Source organism: Oncorhynchus nerka, linkage group LG6 (genome assembly GCF_034236695.1).
Source record: "Oncorhynchus nerka isolate Pitt River linkage group LG6, Oner_Uvic_2.0, whole genome shotgun sequence".
Taxonomy (NCBI): Eukaryota; Metazoa; Chordata; class Actinopteri; order Salmoniformes; family Salmonidae; genus Oncorhynchus; species Oncorhynchus nerka.
In genome coordinates, this window is record NC_088401.1 from 90,528,905 (window position 1) to 90,547,147 (window position 18,243).

At 47.1% G+C, this 18,243-nt stretch overlaps 1 protein-coding gene across 1 annotated transcript in view; it reads left to right on the top strand.

The window, feature by feature from the left end:
* Positions 1–18,243, top strand: part of LOC115128137 (vascular endothelial growth factor receptor 3-like) — a 107,647-nt gene that overhangs the window by 23,626 nt on the left and 65,778 nt on the right. Inside the window, 6 exon segments of the mRNA XM_065019105.1 lie at positions 8,926–9,032; positions 9,588–9,723; positions 10,849–10,953; positions 11,049–11,251; positions 12,042–12,210; positions 12,466–12,560. Coding sequence (XP_064875177.1) covers positions 8,926–9,032; positions 9,588–9,723; positions 10,849–10,953; positions 11,049–11,251; positions 12,042–12,210; positions 12,466–12,560 — 815 coding nt within the window.

The window sequence follows — 18,243 nt, forward strand, 5'->3', positions numbered from 1 at the left end:
CAGGTTCTAGTGACAGGGCTGATGTTGTTGTTGTTTATCTCACCAGGTTCTAGTGACAGGGCTGATGTTGTTGTTTATCCCAGGTTCCAGTGACAGGGCTGATGTTGTTGTTGTTTATCTCACCAGGTTCTAGTGACAGGGCTGATGTTGTTGTTGTTTATCTCACCAGGTTCCACTGACAGGGCTGATGTTGTTGTTGTTTATCTCACCAGGTTCTAGTGACATGGCTAATGTTGTTGTTGTTTATCTCACCAGGTTCTAGTGACAGGGCTGATGTTGTTGTTGTTTATCCCAGGTTCTAGTGACAGGGCTAATGTTGTTGTTTATCTCACCAGGTTCTAGTGACAGGGCTAATGTTGTTGTTGTTTATCCCAGGTTCTAGTGACAGGGCTAATGTTGTTGTTTATCCCAGGTTCTAGTGACAGGGCTGATGTTGTTGTTGTTTATCCCAGGTTCTAGTGACAGGGCTAATGTTGTTGTTTATCTCACCAGGTTCTAGTGACAGGGCTAATGTTGTTGTTGTTTATCCCAGGTTCTAGTGACAGGGCTAATGTTGTTGTTTATCCCAGGTTCTAGTGACAGGGCTAATGTTGTTGTTGTTTATCTCACCAGGTTCCAGTGACAGGGCTGATGTTGTTGTTGTTTATCTCACCAGGTTCTAGTGACAGGGATAATGTTGTTGTTGTTTATCTCACCAGGTTCTAGTGACAGGGCTGATGTTGTTGTTGTTGTTGTTTATCTCACCAGGTTCTAGTGACAGGGCTGATGTTGTTGTTGTTGTTTATCCCAGGTTCCAGTGACAGGGCTAATGTTGTTGTTGTTTATCCCAGGTTCTAGTGACAGGGCTAATGTTGTTGTTTATCTCACCAGGTTCTTGTGACAGGGCTGATGTTGTTGTTGTTTATCTCACCAGGTTCCAGTGACAGGGCTGATGTTGTTGTTGTTTATCTCACCAGGTTCCAGTGACAGGGCTGATGTTGTTGTTGTTTATCCCAGGTTCTAGTGACAGGGCTGATGTTGTTGTTGTTTATCTCACCAGGTTCTAGTGACAGGGCTAATGTTGTTGTTTATCTCACCAGGTTCTAGTGACAGGGCTGATGTTGTTGTTGTTTATCTCACCAGGTTCTAGTGACAGGGCTGATGTTGTTGTTGTTTATCCCAGGTTCTAGTGACAGGGCTGATGTTGTTGTTGTTTATCCCAGGTTCTAGTGACAGGGCTGATGTTGTTGTTGTTTATCTCACCAGGTTCCAGTGACAGGGCTAATGTTGTTGTTGTTTATCTCACCAGGTTCTAGTGACAGGGCTGATGTTGTTGTTGTTTATCCCAGGTTCTAGTGACAGGGCTGATGTTGTTGTTGTTTATCCCAGGTTCTAGTGACAGGGCTGATGTTGTTGTTGTTTATCCCAGGTTCTAGTGACAGGGCTGATGTTGTTGTTGTTTATCCCAGGTTCTAGTGACAGGGCTGATGTTGTTGTTGTTTATCTCACCAGGTTCTAGTGACAGGGCTGATGGTGTTGTTGTTTATCTCACCAGGTTCCAGTGACAGGGCTGATGTTGTTGTTGTTTATCTCACCAGGTTCTAGTGACAGGGCTGATGTTGTTGTTGTTTATCCCAGGTTCTAGTGACAGGGCTAATGTTGTTGTTTATCTCACCAGGTTCTTGTGACAGGGCTGATGTTGTTGTTGTTTATCTCACCAGGTTCCAGTGACAGGGCTGATGTTGTTGTTGTTTATCTCACCAGGTTCCAGTGACAGGGCTGATGTTGTTGTTGTTTATCCCAGGTTCTAGTGACAGGGCTGATGTTGTTGTTGTTTATCTCACCAGGTTCTAGTGACAGGGCTAATGTTGTTGTTTATCTCACCAGGTTCTAGTGACAGGGCTGATGTTGTTGTTGTTTATCTCACCAGGTTCTAGTGACAGGGCTGATGTTGTTGTTGTTTATCCCAGGTTCTAGTGACAGGGCTGATGTTGTTGTTGTTTATCCCAGGTTCTAGTGACAGGGCTGATGTTGTTGTTGTTTATCTCACCAGGTTCCAGTGACAGGGCTAATGTTGTTGTTGTTTATCTCACCAGGTTCTAGTGACAGGGCTGATGTTGTTGTTGTTTATCCCAGGTTCTAGTGACAGGGCTGATGTTGTTGTTGTTTATCCCAGGTTCTAGTGACAGGGCTGATGTTGTTGTTGTTTATCCCAGGTTCTAGTGACAGGGCTGATGTTGTTGTTGTTTATCCCAGGTTCTAGTGACAGGGCTGATGTTGTTGTTGTTTATCTCACCAGGTTCTAGTGACAGGGCTGATGGTGTTGTTGTTTATCTCACCAGGTTCCAGTGACAGGGCTGATGTTGTTGTTGTTTATCTCACCAGGTTCTAGTGACAGGGCTGATGTTGTTGTTGTTTATCTCACCAGGTTCTAGTGACAGGGCTAATGATGTTGTTGTTTATCTCACCAGGTTCTAGTGACAGGGCTAATGTTGTTGTTGTTGTTTATCCCAGGTTCCAGTGACAGGGCTAATGTTGTTGTTGTTGTTTATCCCAGGTTCCAGTGACAGGGCTGATGTTGTTGTTGTTTATCTCACCAGGTTCTAGTGACAGGGCTGATGTTGTTGTTGTTGTTTATCTCACCAGGTTCTAGTGACAGGGCTGATGTTGTTGTTGTTGTTTATCTCACCAGGTTCTAGTGACAGGGCTAATGTTGTTGTTGTTGTTTATCTCACCAGGTTCTAGTGACAGGGCTGATGTTGTTGTTGTTGTTTATCTCACCAGGTTCTAGTGACAGGGCTGATGTTGTTGTTGTTGTTTATCTCACCAGGTTCTAGTGACAGGGCTGATGTTGTTGTTGTTGTTTATCTCACCAGGTTCTAGTGACAGGGCTAATGTTGTTGTTGTTGTTTATCTCACCAGGTTCTAGTGACAGGGCTGATGTTGTTGTTGTTGTTTATCTCACCAGGTTCTAGTGACAGGGCTAATGTTGTTGTTGTTGTTTATCTCCAGGTTCCAGTGACAGGGCTGATGTTGTTGTTGTTTATCCCAGGTTCCAGTGACAGGGCTGATGTTGTTGTTGTTTATCTCACCAGGTTCTAGTGACAGGGCTGATGTTGTTGTTGTTTATCTCACCAGGTTCTAGTGACAGGGCTAATGTTGTTGTTGTTTATCTCACCAGGTTCTAGTGACAGGGCTGATGTTGTTGTTGTTGTTTATCTCACCAGGTTCTAGTGACAGGGCTGATGTTGTTGTTGTTTATCTCACCAGGTTCTAGTGACAGGGCTGATGTTGTTGTTGTTTATCTCACCAGGTTCTAGTGACAGGGCTGATGTTGTTGTTGTTTATCTCACCAGGTTCTAGTGACAGGGCTGATGTTGTTGTTGTTTATCTCACCAGGTTCTAGTGACAGGGCTGATGTTGTTGTTGTTTATCCCAGGTTCTAGTGACAGGGCTGATGTTGTTGTTGTTTATCCCAGGTTCTAGTGACAGGGCTGATGTTGTTGTTGTTTATCCCAGGTTCTAGTGACAGGGCTGATGTTGTTGTTGTTTATCTCACCAGGTTCTAGTGACAGGGCTGATGTTGTTGTTGTTGTTTATCTCACCAGGTTCTAGTGACAGGGCTGATGTTGTTGTTGTTTATCTCACCAGGTTCTAGTGACAGGGCTGATGTTGTTGTTGTTTATCTCACCAGGTTCTAGTGACAGGGCTGATGTTGTTGTTGTTGTTTATCTCACCAGGTTCTAGTGACAGGGCTGATGTTGTTGTTGTTGTTTATCTCACCAGGTTCTAGTGACAGGGCTGATGTTGTTGTTGTTTATCTCACCAGGTTCTAGTGACAGGGCTGATGTTGTTGTTTATCCCAGGTTCTAGTGACAGGGCTGATGTTGTTGTTGTTTATCCCAGGTTCTAGTGACAGGGCTGATGTTGTTGTTGTTTATCTCACCAGGTTCTAGTGACAGGGCTGATGTTGTTGTTGTTTATCTCACCAGGTTCTAGTGACAGGGCTGATGTTGTTGTTGTTGTTTATCCCAGGTTCCAGTGACAGGGCTAATGTTGTTGTTGTTTATCCCAGGTTATAGTGACAGGGCTGATGTTGTTGTTGTTTATCTCACCAGGTTCAGTGACAGGGCTGATGTTGTTGTTGTTTATCTCACCAGGTTCTAGTGACAGGGCTGATGTTGTTGTTGTTTATCTCACCAGGTTCCAGTGACAGGGCTGATGTTGTTGTTTATCTCACCAGGTTCCAGTGACAGGGCTGATGTTGTTGTTGTTTATCTCCCAGGTTCCAGTGACAGGGCTGATGTTGTTGTTGTTTATCCCAGGTTCTAGTGACAGGGCTGATGTTGTTGTTGTTTATCTCACCAGGTTCTAGTGACAGGGCTGATGTTGTTGTTTATCCCAGGTTCCAGTGACAGGGCTGATGTTGTTGTTGTTTATCTCACCAGGTTCTAGTGACAGGGCTGATGTTGTTGTTGTTTATCTCACCAGGTTCCAGTGACAGGGCTGATGTTGTTGTTGTTTATCTCACCAGGTTCTAGTGACATGGCTAATGTTGTTGTTGTTTATCTCACCAGGTTCTAGTGACAGGGCTGATGTTGTTGTTGTTTATCCCAGGTTCTAGTGACAGGGCTAATGTTGTTGTTTATCTCACCAGGTTCTAGTGACAGGGCTAATGTTGTTGTTGTTTATCCCAGGTTCTAGTGACAGGGCTAATGTTGTTGTTTATCCCAGGTTCTAGTGACAGGGCTGATGTTGTTGTTGTTTATCCCAGGTTCTAGTGACAGGGCTAATGTTGTTGTTTATCTCACCAGGTTCTAGTGACAGGGCTAATGTTGTTGTTGTTTATCCCAGGTTCTAGTGACAGGGCTAATGTTGTTGTTTATCCCAGGTTCTAGTGACAGGGCTAATGTTGTTGTTGTTTATCTCACCAGGTTCCAGTGACAGGGCTGATGTTGTTGTTGTTTATCTCACCAGGTTCTAGTGACAGGGGATAATGTTGTTGTTTATCTCACCAGGTTCTAGTGACAGGGCTGATGTTGTTGTTGTTGTTTATCTCACCAGGTTCTAGTGACAGGGCTGATGTTGTTGTTGTTGTTTATCCCAGGTTCCAGTGACAGGGCTAATGTTGTTGTTGTTTATCCCAGGTTCTAGTGACAGGGCTAATGTTGTTGTTTATCTCACCAGGTTCAGTGACAGGGCTGATGTTGTTGTTGTTTATCTCACCAGGTTCTAGTGACAGGGCTGATGTTGTTGTTGTTTATCTCACCAGGTTCCAGTGACAGGGCTGATGTTGTTGTTGTTTATCTCACCAGGTTCCAGTGACAGGGCTGATGTTGTTGTTGTTTATCCCAGGTTCTAGTGACAGGGCTGATGTTGTTGTTGTTTATCTCACCAGGTTCTAGTGACAGGGCTAATGTTGTTGTTTATCTCACCAGGTTCTAGTGACAGGGCTGATGTTGTTGTTGTTTATCTCACCAGGTTCTAGTGACAGGGCTGATGTTGTTGTTGTTTATCCCAGGTTCTAGTGACAGGGCTGATGTTGTTGTTGTTTATCCCAGGTTCTAGTGACAGGGCTGATGTTGTTGTTGTTTATCTCCCAGGTTCCAGTGACAGGGCTGATGTTGTTGTTGTTTATCTCACCAGGTTCTAGTGACAGGGCTGATGTTGTTGTTGTTTATCCCAGGTTCTAGTGACAGGGCTGATGTTGTTGTTGTTTATCCCAGGTTCTAGTGACAGGGCTGATGTTGTTGTTGTTTATCCCAGGTTCTAGTGACAGGGCTGATGTTGTTGTTGTTTATCCCAGGTTCTAGTGACAGGGCTGATGTTGTTGTTTATCTCACCAGGTTCTAGTGACAGGGCTGATGGTGTTGTTGTTGTTTATCTCACCAGGTTCCAGTGACAGGGCTGATGTTGTTGTTGTTTATCTCACCAGGTTCTAGTGACAGGGCTGATGTTGTTGTTGTTTATCTCACCAGGTTCTAGTGACAGGGCTGATGTTGTTGTTTATCTCACCAGGTTCTAGTGACAGGGCTGATGTTGTTGTTGTTTATCTCACCAGGTTCTAGTGACAGGGCTGATGTTGTTGTTGTTTATCCCAGGTTCTAGTGACAGGGCTGATGTTGTTGTTGTTTATCCCAGGTTCTAGTGACAGGGCTAATGTTGTTGTTTATCTCACCAGGTTCCAGTGACAGGGCTAATGTTGTTGTTGTTTATCTCACCAGGTTCTAGTGACAGGGCGGATGTTGTTGTTGTTTATCTCACCAGGTTCTAGTGACAGGGCTGATGTTGTTGTTGTTTATCTCACCAGGTTCCAGTGACAGGGCTGATGTTGTTGTTGTTTATCTCACCAGGTTCCAGTGACAGGGCTGATGTTGTTGTTGTTTATCCCAGGTTCTAGTGACAGGGCTGATGTTGTTGTTGTTTATCTCACCAGGTTCTAGTGACAGGGCTGATGTTGTTGTTTATCCCAGGTTCCAGTGACAGGGCTGATGTTGTTGTTGTTTATCTCACCAGGTTCTAGTGACAGGGCTGATGTTGTTGTTGTTTATCTCACCAGGTTCCACTGACAGGGCTGATGTTGTTGTTGTTTATCTCACCAGGTTCTAGTGACAGGGCTAATGTTGTTGTTGTTTATCTCACCAGGTTCTAGTGACAGGGCTGATGTTGTTGTTGTTTATCCCAGGTTCTAGTGACAGGGCTAATGTTGTTGTTTATCTCACCAGGTTCTAGTGACAGGGCTAATGTTGTTGTTGTTTATCCCAGGTTCTAGTGACAGGGCTAATGTTGTTGTTTATCCCAGGTTCTAGTGACAGGGCTGATGTTGTTGTTGTTGTTTATCCCAGGTTCTAGTGACAGGGCTAATGTTGTTGTTTATCTCACCAGGTTCTAGTGACAGGGCTAATGTTGTTGTTGTTTATCCCAGGTTCTAGTGACAGGGCTGATGTTGTTGTTGTTGTTTATCCCAGGTTCTAGTGACAGGGCTAATGTTGTTGTTGTTTATCTCACCAGGTTCCAGTGACAGGGCTGATGTTGTTGTTGTTTATCTCACCAGGTTCTAGTGACAGGGATAATGTTGTTGTTGTTTATCTCACCAGGTTCTAGTGACAGGGCTGATGTTGTTGTTGTTGTTTATCTCACCAGGTTCTAGTGACAGGGCTGATGTTGTTGTTGTTTATCTCCCAGGTTCCAGTGACAGGGCTAATGTTGTTGTTGTTTATCCCAGGTTCTAGTGACAGGGCTAATGTTGTTGTTTATCTCACCAGGTTCTAGTGACAGGGCTGATGTTGTTGTTGTTTATCTCACCAGGTTCCAGTGACAGGGCTGATGTTGTTGTTGTTTATCTCACCAGGTTCCAGTGACAGGGCTGATGTTGTTGTTGTTTATCCCAGGTTCTAGTGACAGGGCTGATGTTGTTGTTGTTTATCTCACCAGGTTCTAGTGACAGGGCTGATGTTGTTGTTGTTTATCTCACCAGGTTCTAGTGACAGGGCTGATGTTGTTGTTGTTTATCTCACCAGGTTCTAGTGACAGGGCTGATGTTGTTGTTGTTTATCCCAGGTTCTAGTGACAGGGCTGATGTTGTTGTTGTTTATCTCCCAGGTTCTAGTGACAGGGCTGATGTTGTTGTTGTTTATCTCACCAGGTTCCAGTGACAGGGCTAATGTTGTTGTTGTTTATCTCACCAGGTTCTAGTGACAGGGCTGATGTTGTTGTTGTTTATCTCCCAGGTTCTAGTGACAGGGCTGATGTTGTTGTTGTTTATCCCAGGTTCCAGTGACAGGGCTGATGTTGTTGTTGTTTATCCCAGGTTCTAGTGACAGGGCTAATGTTGTTGTTGTTTATCCCAGGTTCTAGTGACAGGGCTGATGTTGTTGTTGTTTATCTCACCAGGTTCTAGTGACAGGGCTGATGTTGTTGTTGTTTATCTCACCAGGTTCTAGTGACAGGGCTGATGTTGTTGTTGTTTATCTCACCAGGTTCTAGTGACAGGGCTGATGTTGTTGTTGTTTATCCCAGGTTCTAGTGACAGGGCTAATGTTGTTGTTGTTTATCTCACCAGGTTCTAGTGACAGGGCTGATGTTGTTGTTGTTTATCTCCCAGGTTCCAGTGACAGGGCTGATGTTGTTGTTGTTTATCCCAGGTTCCAGTGACAGGGCTGATGTTGTTGTTGTTTATCCCAGGTTCTAGTGACAGGGCTGATGTTGTTGTTGTTTATCTCACCAGGTTCCAGTGACAGGGCTAATGTTGTTGTTTATATCCCAGGTTCTAGTGACAGGGCTGATGTTGTTGTTGTTTATCTCACCAGGTTCTAGTGACAGGGCTGATGTTGTTGTTGTTTATCCCAGGTTCCAGTGACAGGGCTGATGTTGTTGTTGTTTATCTCCCAGGTTCTAGTGACAGGGCTGATGTTGTTGTTGTTTATCTCACCAGGTTCCAGTGACAGGGCTGATGTTGTTGTTGTTTATCTCACCAGGTTCTAGTGACAGGGCTAATGTTGTTGTTGTTTATCTCCCAGGTTCTAGTGACAGGGCTGATGTTGTTGTTGTTTATCTCACCAGGTTCTAGTGACAGGGCTGATGTTGTTGTTGTTTATCCCAGGTTCTAGTGACAGGGCTGATGTTGTTGTTGTTTATCCCAGGTTCTAGTGACAGGGCTGATGTTGTTGTTGTTTATCTCACCAGGTTCTAGTGACAGGGCTGATGGTGTTGTTGTTTATCTCACCAGATTCCAGTGACAGGGCTGATGTTGTTGTTGTTTATCTCACCAGGTTCTAGTGACAGGGCTGATGTTGTTGTTGTTTATCTCACCAGGTTCTAGTGACAGGGCTGATGATGTTGTTGTTGTTTATCTCACCAGGTTCCAGTGACAGGGCTGATGGTGTTGTTGTTTATCTCACCAGGTTCCAGTGACAGGGCTAATGTTGTTGTTGTTTATCTCACCAGGTTCTAGTGACAGGGCTAACTTGGAGATCATGATTCTGATCGGGACGGGTGTCATCGCTGTGTTCTTCTGGGCTCTACTCCTTCTCATCTTCTGCAACGTCAAACGGGTCAGAACACACACACACACTTCCCCGTGAACTCCCTATGTTTGTCTCTCTGTTCAAAAACATAATGTATCTCTTCCAATCAGAGTGGCTATGACACGGTGAACTCTGACCTCACCTCTCTACCATCTCCCTCAGCTCTTTAGACACATGGGGAATGGAGTCAAATCTCTAAATGAAACATCAAAGTCAGCGTGTCTAGGCGTTAACAGATACCTTTGATGTCAGAGATACAGAAACACAGGGTCGCACCAACTGTTTCCAGAGTCTTTCTCCCAAGAGTAAATCAACCTTGCTAAAGCTATATTGACTCATTATGGATTTGTACATGTTATTTCTAGTCTGCTTTCCTCTCTCCTAGCTAACTCTCCTAGCTAACTGGGTCGTTGCTGAGCAACTGTTCATATCTGATGTTTATTGGCCCAAATATCAATGTCCATGTTTCACTGAGCCTCTCTCACTCTCTGCCTCACTCTCTGCCTCTCACTCTCTGCCTCTCACTCTCTGCCTCTCACTCTCTGCCACTCGCTGCCTCTCACTCTCTGTCTCTCACTCCAGGTGAACCCAGCAGATATAAAGACAGGCTATCTGTCCATCATAATGGACCCAGGGGAGGTTCCTCTGGGTGAGCAGTTTGAATACCTCCCCTACGACTCCTCCCAGTGGGAGATATCTATGGACAAACTACAACTAGGTAAGGGAGGGAGGGAGGGAGGGTAGTGGGAGGGAGAACGGAGAGGACGGAGGAAGGGAGGGCTAGCGGGAGGGAGAATGGAGGAGGGGAGGGAGGGAGGGATAGAGGGAGGGAGGGATAGTGGGCGGGATGGGGAGAATGGAGGAGGGGGAGGGGATGGAGGAGGGAGGGAGGGATATTTGAGGGGTAGAGAGGGAGGGATAACGGAGGAGGGAGGGAGGGAGGGGGATAGAGGGAGGGCTAGCGGGAGGGAGAACGGAGGAGGAGGGAGGGAGGGAGGGGAGGGGTAGAAACGGGGAGGGAGGGATATTTGAGGGGTAGAGAGAGGGAAACGGAGGAGGAGGGAGGGGAGGGGAGCAGGAGGGGGAGGGAGGGATAGAGGGAGGAGGGATATTTGAGTGGTAGAGAGAGGGAAAACGGAGGAGGGAGGGAGGGTAGCGGGAGGGAGAACGGAGGAAGGATGAAGGGAGGGAGGGATAGAGGGAGGGAGGGATATTTAGAGGGGTAGAGGGAGGGAGGGAGGGAGGTATAGTTGGAGCGAGGGAGGGAGGGAGGGAGGGAGCATATGGACGAGTGAAAGAATAAACTAACTGAATAATGAATGGATGAAGGAATGAGTCGGCATAAAAGAATCAACCAAACTAATGAACATCACATTCTGGTTTCCTCTGTTCCTGTTGAATGGGACCCCAGACTGCTACTGATGATGATGACACACAGTCTGGAGGCGTCTGGTCCCGTCCCGTCTGATGGATGATAAACGCTGTTGTTTGTCCCTGTGGTCATTGGAATTACAATCCTATTACATTCTAACTTTTTAATGTATACATTTACATTTTCCTCATTAAATAGGCAGATGTTGCTGTCCGGAGGGACTTTAGGATTAGTGGTCGCTATATCACACCGTCTTCACAATTACAATCTCTCTCTCTCTGTCTGTCTTTCTTTTTCTCTCTCTCTCTCTCTCTCTCTCTCTCTCTCTCTCTCTCTGTCTTTGTCTGTCTTTCTGTCTGTCTGTCTGTCTGTCTGTCTGTCTGTCTGTCTGTCTGTCTGTCTGTCTGTCTGTCTGTCTGTCTGTCTGTCTGTCTGTCTGTCTGTCTGTCTGTTTCTCTTTCTCTCTCTCAGGGAAGGTGTTGGGGCATGGAGCGTTTGGGAAGGTCATCGAGGCCTCCATCTTTGGCATCAGCCAGAACAACAGCCTGGACACTGTGGCGGTGAAGATGCTGAAAGGTGTGTGTGTGTGTGTGTGTGTGTGTGTGTGTGTGTGTGTGTGTGTGTGTGTGTGTGTGTGTCCTGACCTCGTCTCTCCCTGTCTTCTGTTCCAGAGGGAGCGTGTGCCAGTGACCACAAGGCTCTGATGTCAGAGCTGAAGATCCTGATCCACATTGGGAATCATCTTAACGTGGTCAACCTCCTGGGGGCATGCACCAAACCCAGCGCCCCCCTCATGGTGGTAGTGGAGTACTGCAAGTATGGGAACCTGTCCAACTACCTGAGAGCCAAGAGAGAGTTCTTCCTACCTTACAGGGTAAGAGCTAACCTAACCCCTAACCCCTAACCTGTCCAACTACCTGAGAGCCAAGAGAGAGTTCTTCCTACCTTACAGGGTAAGAGCTAACCTCTAACCCCTAACCCCTAACCTGTCCAACTACCTGAGAGCCAAGAGAGAGTTCTTCCTACCTTACAGGGTAAGAGCTAACCTCTAACCCCTAACCTGTCCAACTACCTGAGAGCCAAGAGAGAGTTCTTCCTACTTTACAGGGTAATATCTAACCCTAACCCCTAATCTCTAACCCCTAACCTCTAACCTGTCCAACTACCCGAGAGCCCAGAGAGAGTTCTTCCTACCTAGTTAGTTGCTGACTCATGGAGGGTGATCTACTGACACTATGGATTTCTTGTTATTTGGGCCCTTGTTGGGTATCAGGCCTTGAATATATGATTGACATAACTGTTTTATCAGGGGGACACTAGGAGACAATTACATACAACATTTACACATGGTTGACTTGAGAAAACAATGTGAGAGGTGAGTGTTTACAGGGTTTGTGAACGGTCTGCTGTGGCTCAAAGGCTCTCTTCCTGTGACACAATGGCTGTTGAAATATACTAAGGAGTCCAGGATTCAATCCTATAGCGCTTTGTCCGCAATGCATGTTTTAAAGGCAATGTCCCGCCGTTCACTGAGATCACATTTGTGTCGACTCGATCGGAAATGATCATTAAATGGCACACAGTTTAATGATGAAGTGTGATTGGATTAAATCCTGGTCAGTGTGTAGATGGTAACCTCCATGATGTGCCTGTGTGTTCCTCAGGACCGCTCCCCTAAGACTCAGAGCCAGGTGAGACGCATGATAGAGGCGGGACAAGTGGAGCAGAGAGCCCGCCTCCCACCTTCCCCGTCCTCCTCCTCTATTGGCAGCCTCCAGAATCAGTCACCCAGCAAGTCCAATCAGAAGAGCCACACTCCTGCTGTGGAGAAAAGTGAGTAGTGGGAATTGTTGTATTGGCTGAATCCTAACTTCAGACTGACGTAAATAATGTCTTCATGTCAATGGGATTTGGTGCTGAAAGTTCAGCCTTGACCTTTTGACTGAAGAGCTCCATCTGAGCCTCAAGAATATAGAACTAAGACAAGTTATAGCTGAGTTAAATCCTCTCTCTCTCCCTCTCTCTCTCCTTCCCTCCCATCCCTCCCTCCCCCCATCCCTCCCTCACTCACTCCCTCCCTCCCTCCAGTGGAAGACCTATGGAAGACTCCTCTCACTATAGAAGATCTGATTTGCTATAGTTTCCAGGTGGCCAGGGGAATGGAGTTCCTGGCCTCACGAAAGGTATTTCCCCAGCATCCACACACCCATCGCCCTAGTAGACTTCCCCTTAAAAACCCATCGCCCCAGTAGACTTCTCCTTAAAAACCCATCGCCCTAGTAGACTTCTCCTTAAAAACCCATCGCCCTAGAAGACTTCCCCTTAAAAACCCATCGCCCCAGTAGACTTCCCTTAAAACCCATCGCCCCAGTAGACTTCTCCTTAAAAACCCATCGCCCCAGTAGACTTCTCCTTAAAAACCCATCGCCCTAGTAGACTTCTCCTTAAAAACCCATCGTCCCAGTAGACTTCTCCTTAAAAACCCATCGCCCCAGTAGACTTCTCCTTAAAAACCCATCGTCCCAGTAGACTTCTCCTTAAAAACCCATCGCCCCAGTAGACTTCTCCTTAAAAACCCATCGCCCTAGTAGACTTCTCCTTAAAAACCCATCGCCCCAGTAGACTTCTCCTTAAAAACCCATCGCCCCAGTAGACTTCTCCTTAAAAACCCATCGTCCCAGTAGACTTCTCCTTAAAAACCCATCGCCCCAGTAGACTTCTCCTTAAAAACTCATCGCCCCAGTAGACTTCTCCTTAAAAACTAGAAACCACAAAGAGATTATAGAGAACAAGCTGTGTAATATATAATAATACATACTGTACCGGGTCAGTTTCCCAGATCCACATGAACCACACATGGTGTGGTATAAGGCTCTGGACTAAAGTAGTGCACTACACCATATTGATCTCCCTAGAAACCACAGAGATTCTAGAGACCAGTCTGACGGGCGTGGGAGGAGGGAGGATGGGGAGGAAGAGGGAGGAAGAGGAGGAGGAGGAGGAGGTGTAATGCTATAATAACACATTCTGGGCTTGTTTCTCAGACACAGATTAAGCCTAAAAACATGTTGAGGAGAGATACTGAAACTTTTTCTTTTTAATAAGGACTGTAGGTAATACCCAGTCTACTGCTGTCTCTCACTAAGGACTGTAGGTAATATCCAGTCTACTGCTGTCTCTCACTAAGGACTGTAGGTAATATCCAGTCTACTGCTGTCTCTCACTAAGGACTGTAGGTAAATCCAGTCTACTGAAATGTCTCTCACTAAGGACTGTAGGTAATACCCAGTCTACTGCTCTCTCTCACTAAGGACTGTAGGTAATATCCAGTCTACTGCTGTCTCTCACTAAGGACTGTAGGTAATATCCAGTCTACTGCTGTCTCTCACTAAGGACTGTAGGTAATATCCAGTCTACTGATGTCTCTCACTAAGGACTGTAGGTAATACCCAGTCTACTGCTCTCTCTCATTAAGGACTGTAGGTAATATCCAGTCTACTGCTGTCTCTCACTAAGGACTGTAGGTAATATCCAGTCTACTGCTCTCTCTCACTAAGGACTGTAGGTAATATCCAGTCTACTGCTGTCTCTCACTAAGGACTGTAGGTAATATCCAGTCTACTGATGTCTCTCACTAAGGACTGTAGGTAATACCCAGTCTACTGCTCTCTCTCACTAAGGACTGTAGGTAATATCCAGTCTACTGCTCTCTCTCACTAAGGACTGTAGGTAATACCCAGTCTACTGATGTCTCTCATTAAGGACTGTAGGTAATATCCAGTCTACTGCTCTCTCTCACTAAGGACTGTAGGTAATACCCAGTCTACTGCTCTATCTCTCTCACTAAGGACTGTAGGTAATACCCAGTCTACTGATGTCTCTCACTAAGGACTGTAGGTAATACCCAGTCTACTGCTGTCTCTCACTAAGGACTGTAGGTAATACCCAGTCTACTGCTCTCTCTCACTACCCATTTTGCTGGACTAAAGACCTGAGTTCTTGGTAAAAAGCTGGGAGGTATGGGGCGGTACCTTGGTAAAAGCTGGGCGGTATGGGGCGGTACCTTGGTAAAAGCTGGGAGGTATGGGGCGGTACCTTGGTAAAAGCTGGGAGGTATGGGGCGGTACCTTGGTAAAAGCTGGGAGGTATGGGGCGGTACCTTGGTAAAAGCTGGGAGGTATGGGGCGGTACCTTGGTAAAAGCTGGGAGGTATGGGGCGGTACCTTGATAAAAGCTGGGAGATATGGGGCGGTATCTTGATAAAAGCTGGGAGGTATGGGGCGGTACCTTGGTAAAAGCTGGGAGGTATGAGGCGGTACCTTGATAAAATCTGGGAGGTATGAGGCGGTACCTTGATAAAAGCTGGGAGGTATGGGGCGGTACCTTGATAAAAGCTGGGAGGTATGGGGCGGTACCTTGATAAAAGCTGGGAGGTATGAGGCGGTACCTTGATAAAAGCTGGGAGGTATGGGGCGGTACCTTGATAAAAGCTGGGAGGTATGGGGCGGTACCTTGATAAAAAGCTGGGAAGTATGGGGCGGTACCTTGGTATAAGCTGGGAGGTATGGGGCGGTACCTTGATAAAAGCCGGGAGATATGGGGCGGTACCTTGGTAAAAGCTGGGAGGTATGGGGCGGTACCTTGGTAAAAGCTAGGAGGTGTGGGGCGGTACCTTGGTAAAAGCTGGGAGGTATGGGGTGGTACCTTGGTAAAAGCTGGGAGGTATGGGGCGGTACCTTGGTAAAAGCTAGGAGGTGTGGGGCGGTACCTTGGTAAAAGCTGGGAGGTATGGGGTGGTACCTTGGTAAAAGCTGGGAGGTATGGGGCGGTACCTTGGTAAAAGCTAGGAGGTGTGGGGCGGTACCTTGGGAAAAGCTGGGAGGTATGGGGCGGTACCTTGATAAAAGCTGGGAGGTATGGGGCGGTACCTTGGTAAAAGCTGGGAGGTATGGGGCGGTACCTTGGTAAAAGCTGGGAGGTATGGGGCGGTACCTTGATAAAAGCTGGGAGGTATGGGGCGGTACCTTGGTAAAAGCTGGGAGGTATGGGGCGGTACCTTGGTAAAAGCTGGGAGGTATGGGGGTACCTTGATAAAAGCTGGGAGGTATGGGGCGGTACCTTGGTAAAAGCTGGGAGGTATGGGGCGGTACCTTGATAAAAGCTGGGAGGTATGGGGCGGTACCTTGGGAAAAGCTGGGAGGTATGGGGCGGTACCCTGGTAAAAGCTGGGAGGTATGGGGCGGTACCTTGATAAAAGCTGGGAGGTATGGGGCGGTACCTTGGTAAAAGCTGGGAGATATGAGGCGGTACCTTGGTAAAAGCTAGGAGGTATGGGGCGGTACCTTGGTAAAAGCTGGGAGATATGAGGCGGTACCTTGATAAAAGCTGGGAGGTATGGGGCGGTACCTTGGTAAAAGCTGGGAGGTATGGGGCGGTACGTTGATAAAAGCTGGGAGGTATGGGGCGGTACCTTGATAAAAGCTGGGAGGTATGGGGCGGTACCTTGGTAAAAGCTGGGAGATATGAGGCAGTACCTTGGTAAAAGCTAGGAGGTATGGGGTGGTACCTTGGTAAAAGCTGGGAGATATGAGGCGGTACCTTGATAAAAGCTGGGAGGTATGGGGCGGTACCTTGGTAAAAGCTGGGAGGTATGGGGCGGTACCTTGGTAAAAGCTGGGAGGTATGGGGCGGTACCTTGGTAAAAGCTGGGAGGTATGGGGCGGTACCTTGGTAAAAGCTGGGAGGTATGGGGCGGTACCTTGATAAAAGCTGGGAGGTGTGGGGCGGTACATTGGGAAAAGCTGGGAGGTATGGGGCGGTACCTTGGTAAAAGCTGGGAGGTATGGGGCGGTACCTTGGTAAAAGCTGGGAGGTATGGGGCGGTACCTTGGTAAAAGCTGGGAGGTATGGGGCGGTACCTTGATAAAAGCTGGGAGATATGGGGCGGTACCTTGGTAAAAGCTGGGAGGTATGGGGCGGTACCTTGATAAAAGCTGGGAGGTATGGGGCGGTACCTTGGGAAAAGCTGGGAGGTATGGGGCGGTACCTTGGTAAAAGCTGGGAGGTATGGGGCGGTACCCTCCCGAGCTGGTGGAACTGTAAGTGGAATGGTATCAAATACATCAAATAAATAGTTTCCATGTGTTTGATGGCTTATTGCTCTGGGGCAAGTCCTTCACAGTGTGGTGCGTCTCTAGGATCCTCTGGAACACAGTATTCCCTCCAACCAGGAGCCTCTGGAACACAGTATTCCCTCCAACCAGGAGCCTCTGGAACACAGTATTCTATCCAACCAGGAGCCTCTGGAACACAGTATTCTATCCAACCAGGAGCCTCTGGAACACAGTATTCTATCCAACCAGGAGCCTCTGGAACACAGTATTCCATCCAACCAAGAGGAGCCTCTGGAACAAAGTATTCTATCCAACCAGGAGCCTCTGGAACACAGTATTCTATCCAACCAGGAGCCTCTGGAACACAGTATTCTATCCAAACAGGAGCCTCTGGAACACTGTATTCCATCCAACCAAGAGGAGCCTCTGGAACACAGTATTCTATCCAACCAGGAGCCTCTGGAACACAGTATTCCATCCAACCAGGAGGAGCCTCTGGAACACAGTATTCCATCCAACCAGGAGGAGCCTCTGGAACACAGTATTCCATCCAACCAGGAGGAGCCTCTGGAACACAGTATTCCATCCAAGCAGGAGGAGCCTCTGGAACACAGTATTCCATCCAACCAGGAGCCTCTGGAACACAGTATTCCATCCAACCAGGAGCTTCTGGAACACAGTATTCCATCCAACCAGGAGCCTCTGGAACACAGTATTCCATCCAACCAGGAGCTTCTGGAACACAGTATTCCATCCAACCAGGAGATTCTGGAACACAGTATTCCATCCAACCAGGAGCCTCTGGAACACAGTATTCCATCCAACCAGGAGCCTCTGGAACACAGTATTCCATCCAACCAGGAGCCTCTGGAACACAGTATTCCATCCAACCAGGAGCCTCTGGAACACAGTATTCCATCCAACCAGGAGCCTCTGGAACACAGTATTCCATCTAAACCAGGAGCCTCTGGAACACAGTATTCCATCTTACCAAGAGGAGCCTCTGGAACACAGTATTCCATCTTACCAAGAGGAGCCTCTGGAACACAGTATTCCATCTTACCAGGAGCCTCTGGAACACATTATTCCATCTAACCAGGAGGAGCTTCTGGAACACAGTATTACATCTTAACAGGAGCCTCTGGAACACAGTATTCCATCTTACCAGGAGGAGCCTCTGGAACACAGTATTCCATCTAAACCAGGAGGCTCTGGAACACAGTATTCCATCTTACCAAGAGGAGCCTCTGGAACACAGTATTCCATCTAACCAGTATGAGCTTCTGGAACACAGTATTCCATCTAACCAGGAACAACTGGAACACAGTATTCCATCTAACCAGGAGCCTCTGGAACACAGTATTCCGTCCAACCAGGACCCTCTTGAACACAGTATTCCATCTTACCAGGAGGAGGCTCTGGAACACAGTATTCCATCTTACCAGGAGCCTCTGGAACACAGTATTCCATCTTACCAGGAGCCTCTGGAACACAGTATTCCATCCAACCAGGAGTCTCTGGAACACAGTATTCCATCTTACCATGAGGAGGCTCTGGAACACAGTATTCCATTTTACCAGGAGCCTCTGGAACACAGTATTCCATCCAACCAGGAGCCTCTGGAACACAGTATTCCATCTTACCAGGAGGAGGATCTGGAACACAGTATTCCATCTTACCAGGAGCCTCTGGAACACAGTATTCCATCCAACCAGGAGCCTCTGGAACACAGTATTCCATCCAACCAGGAGCC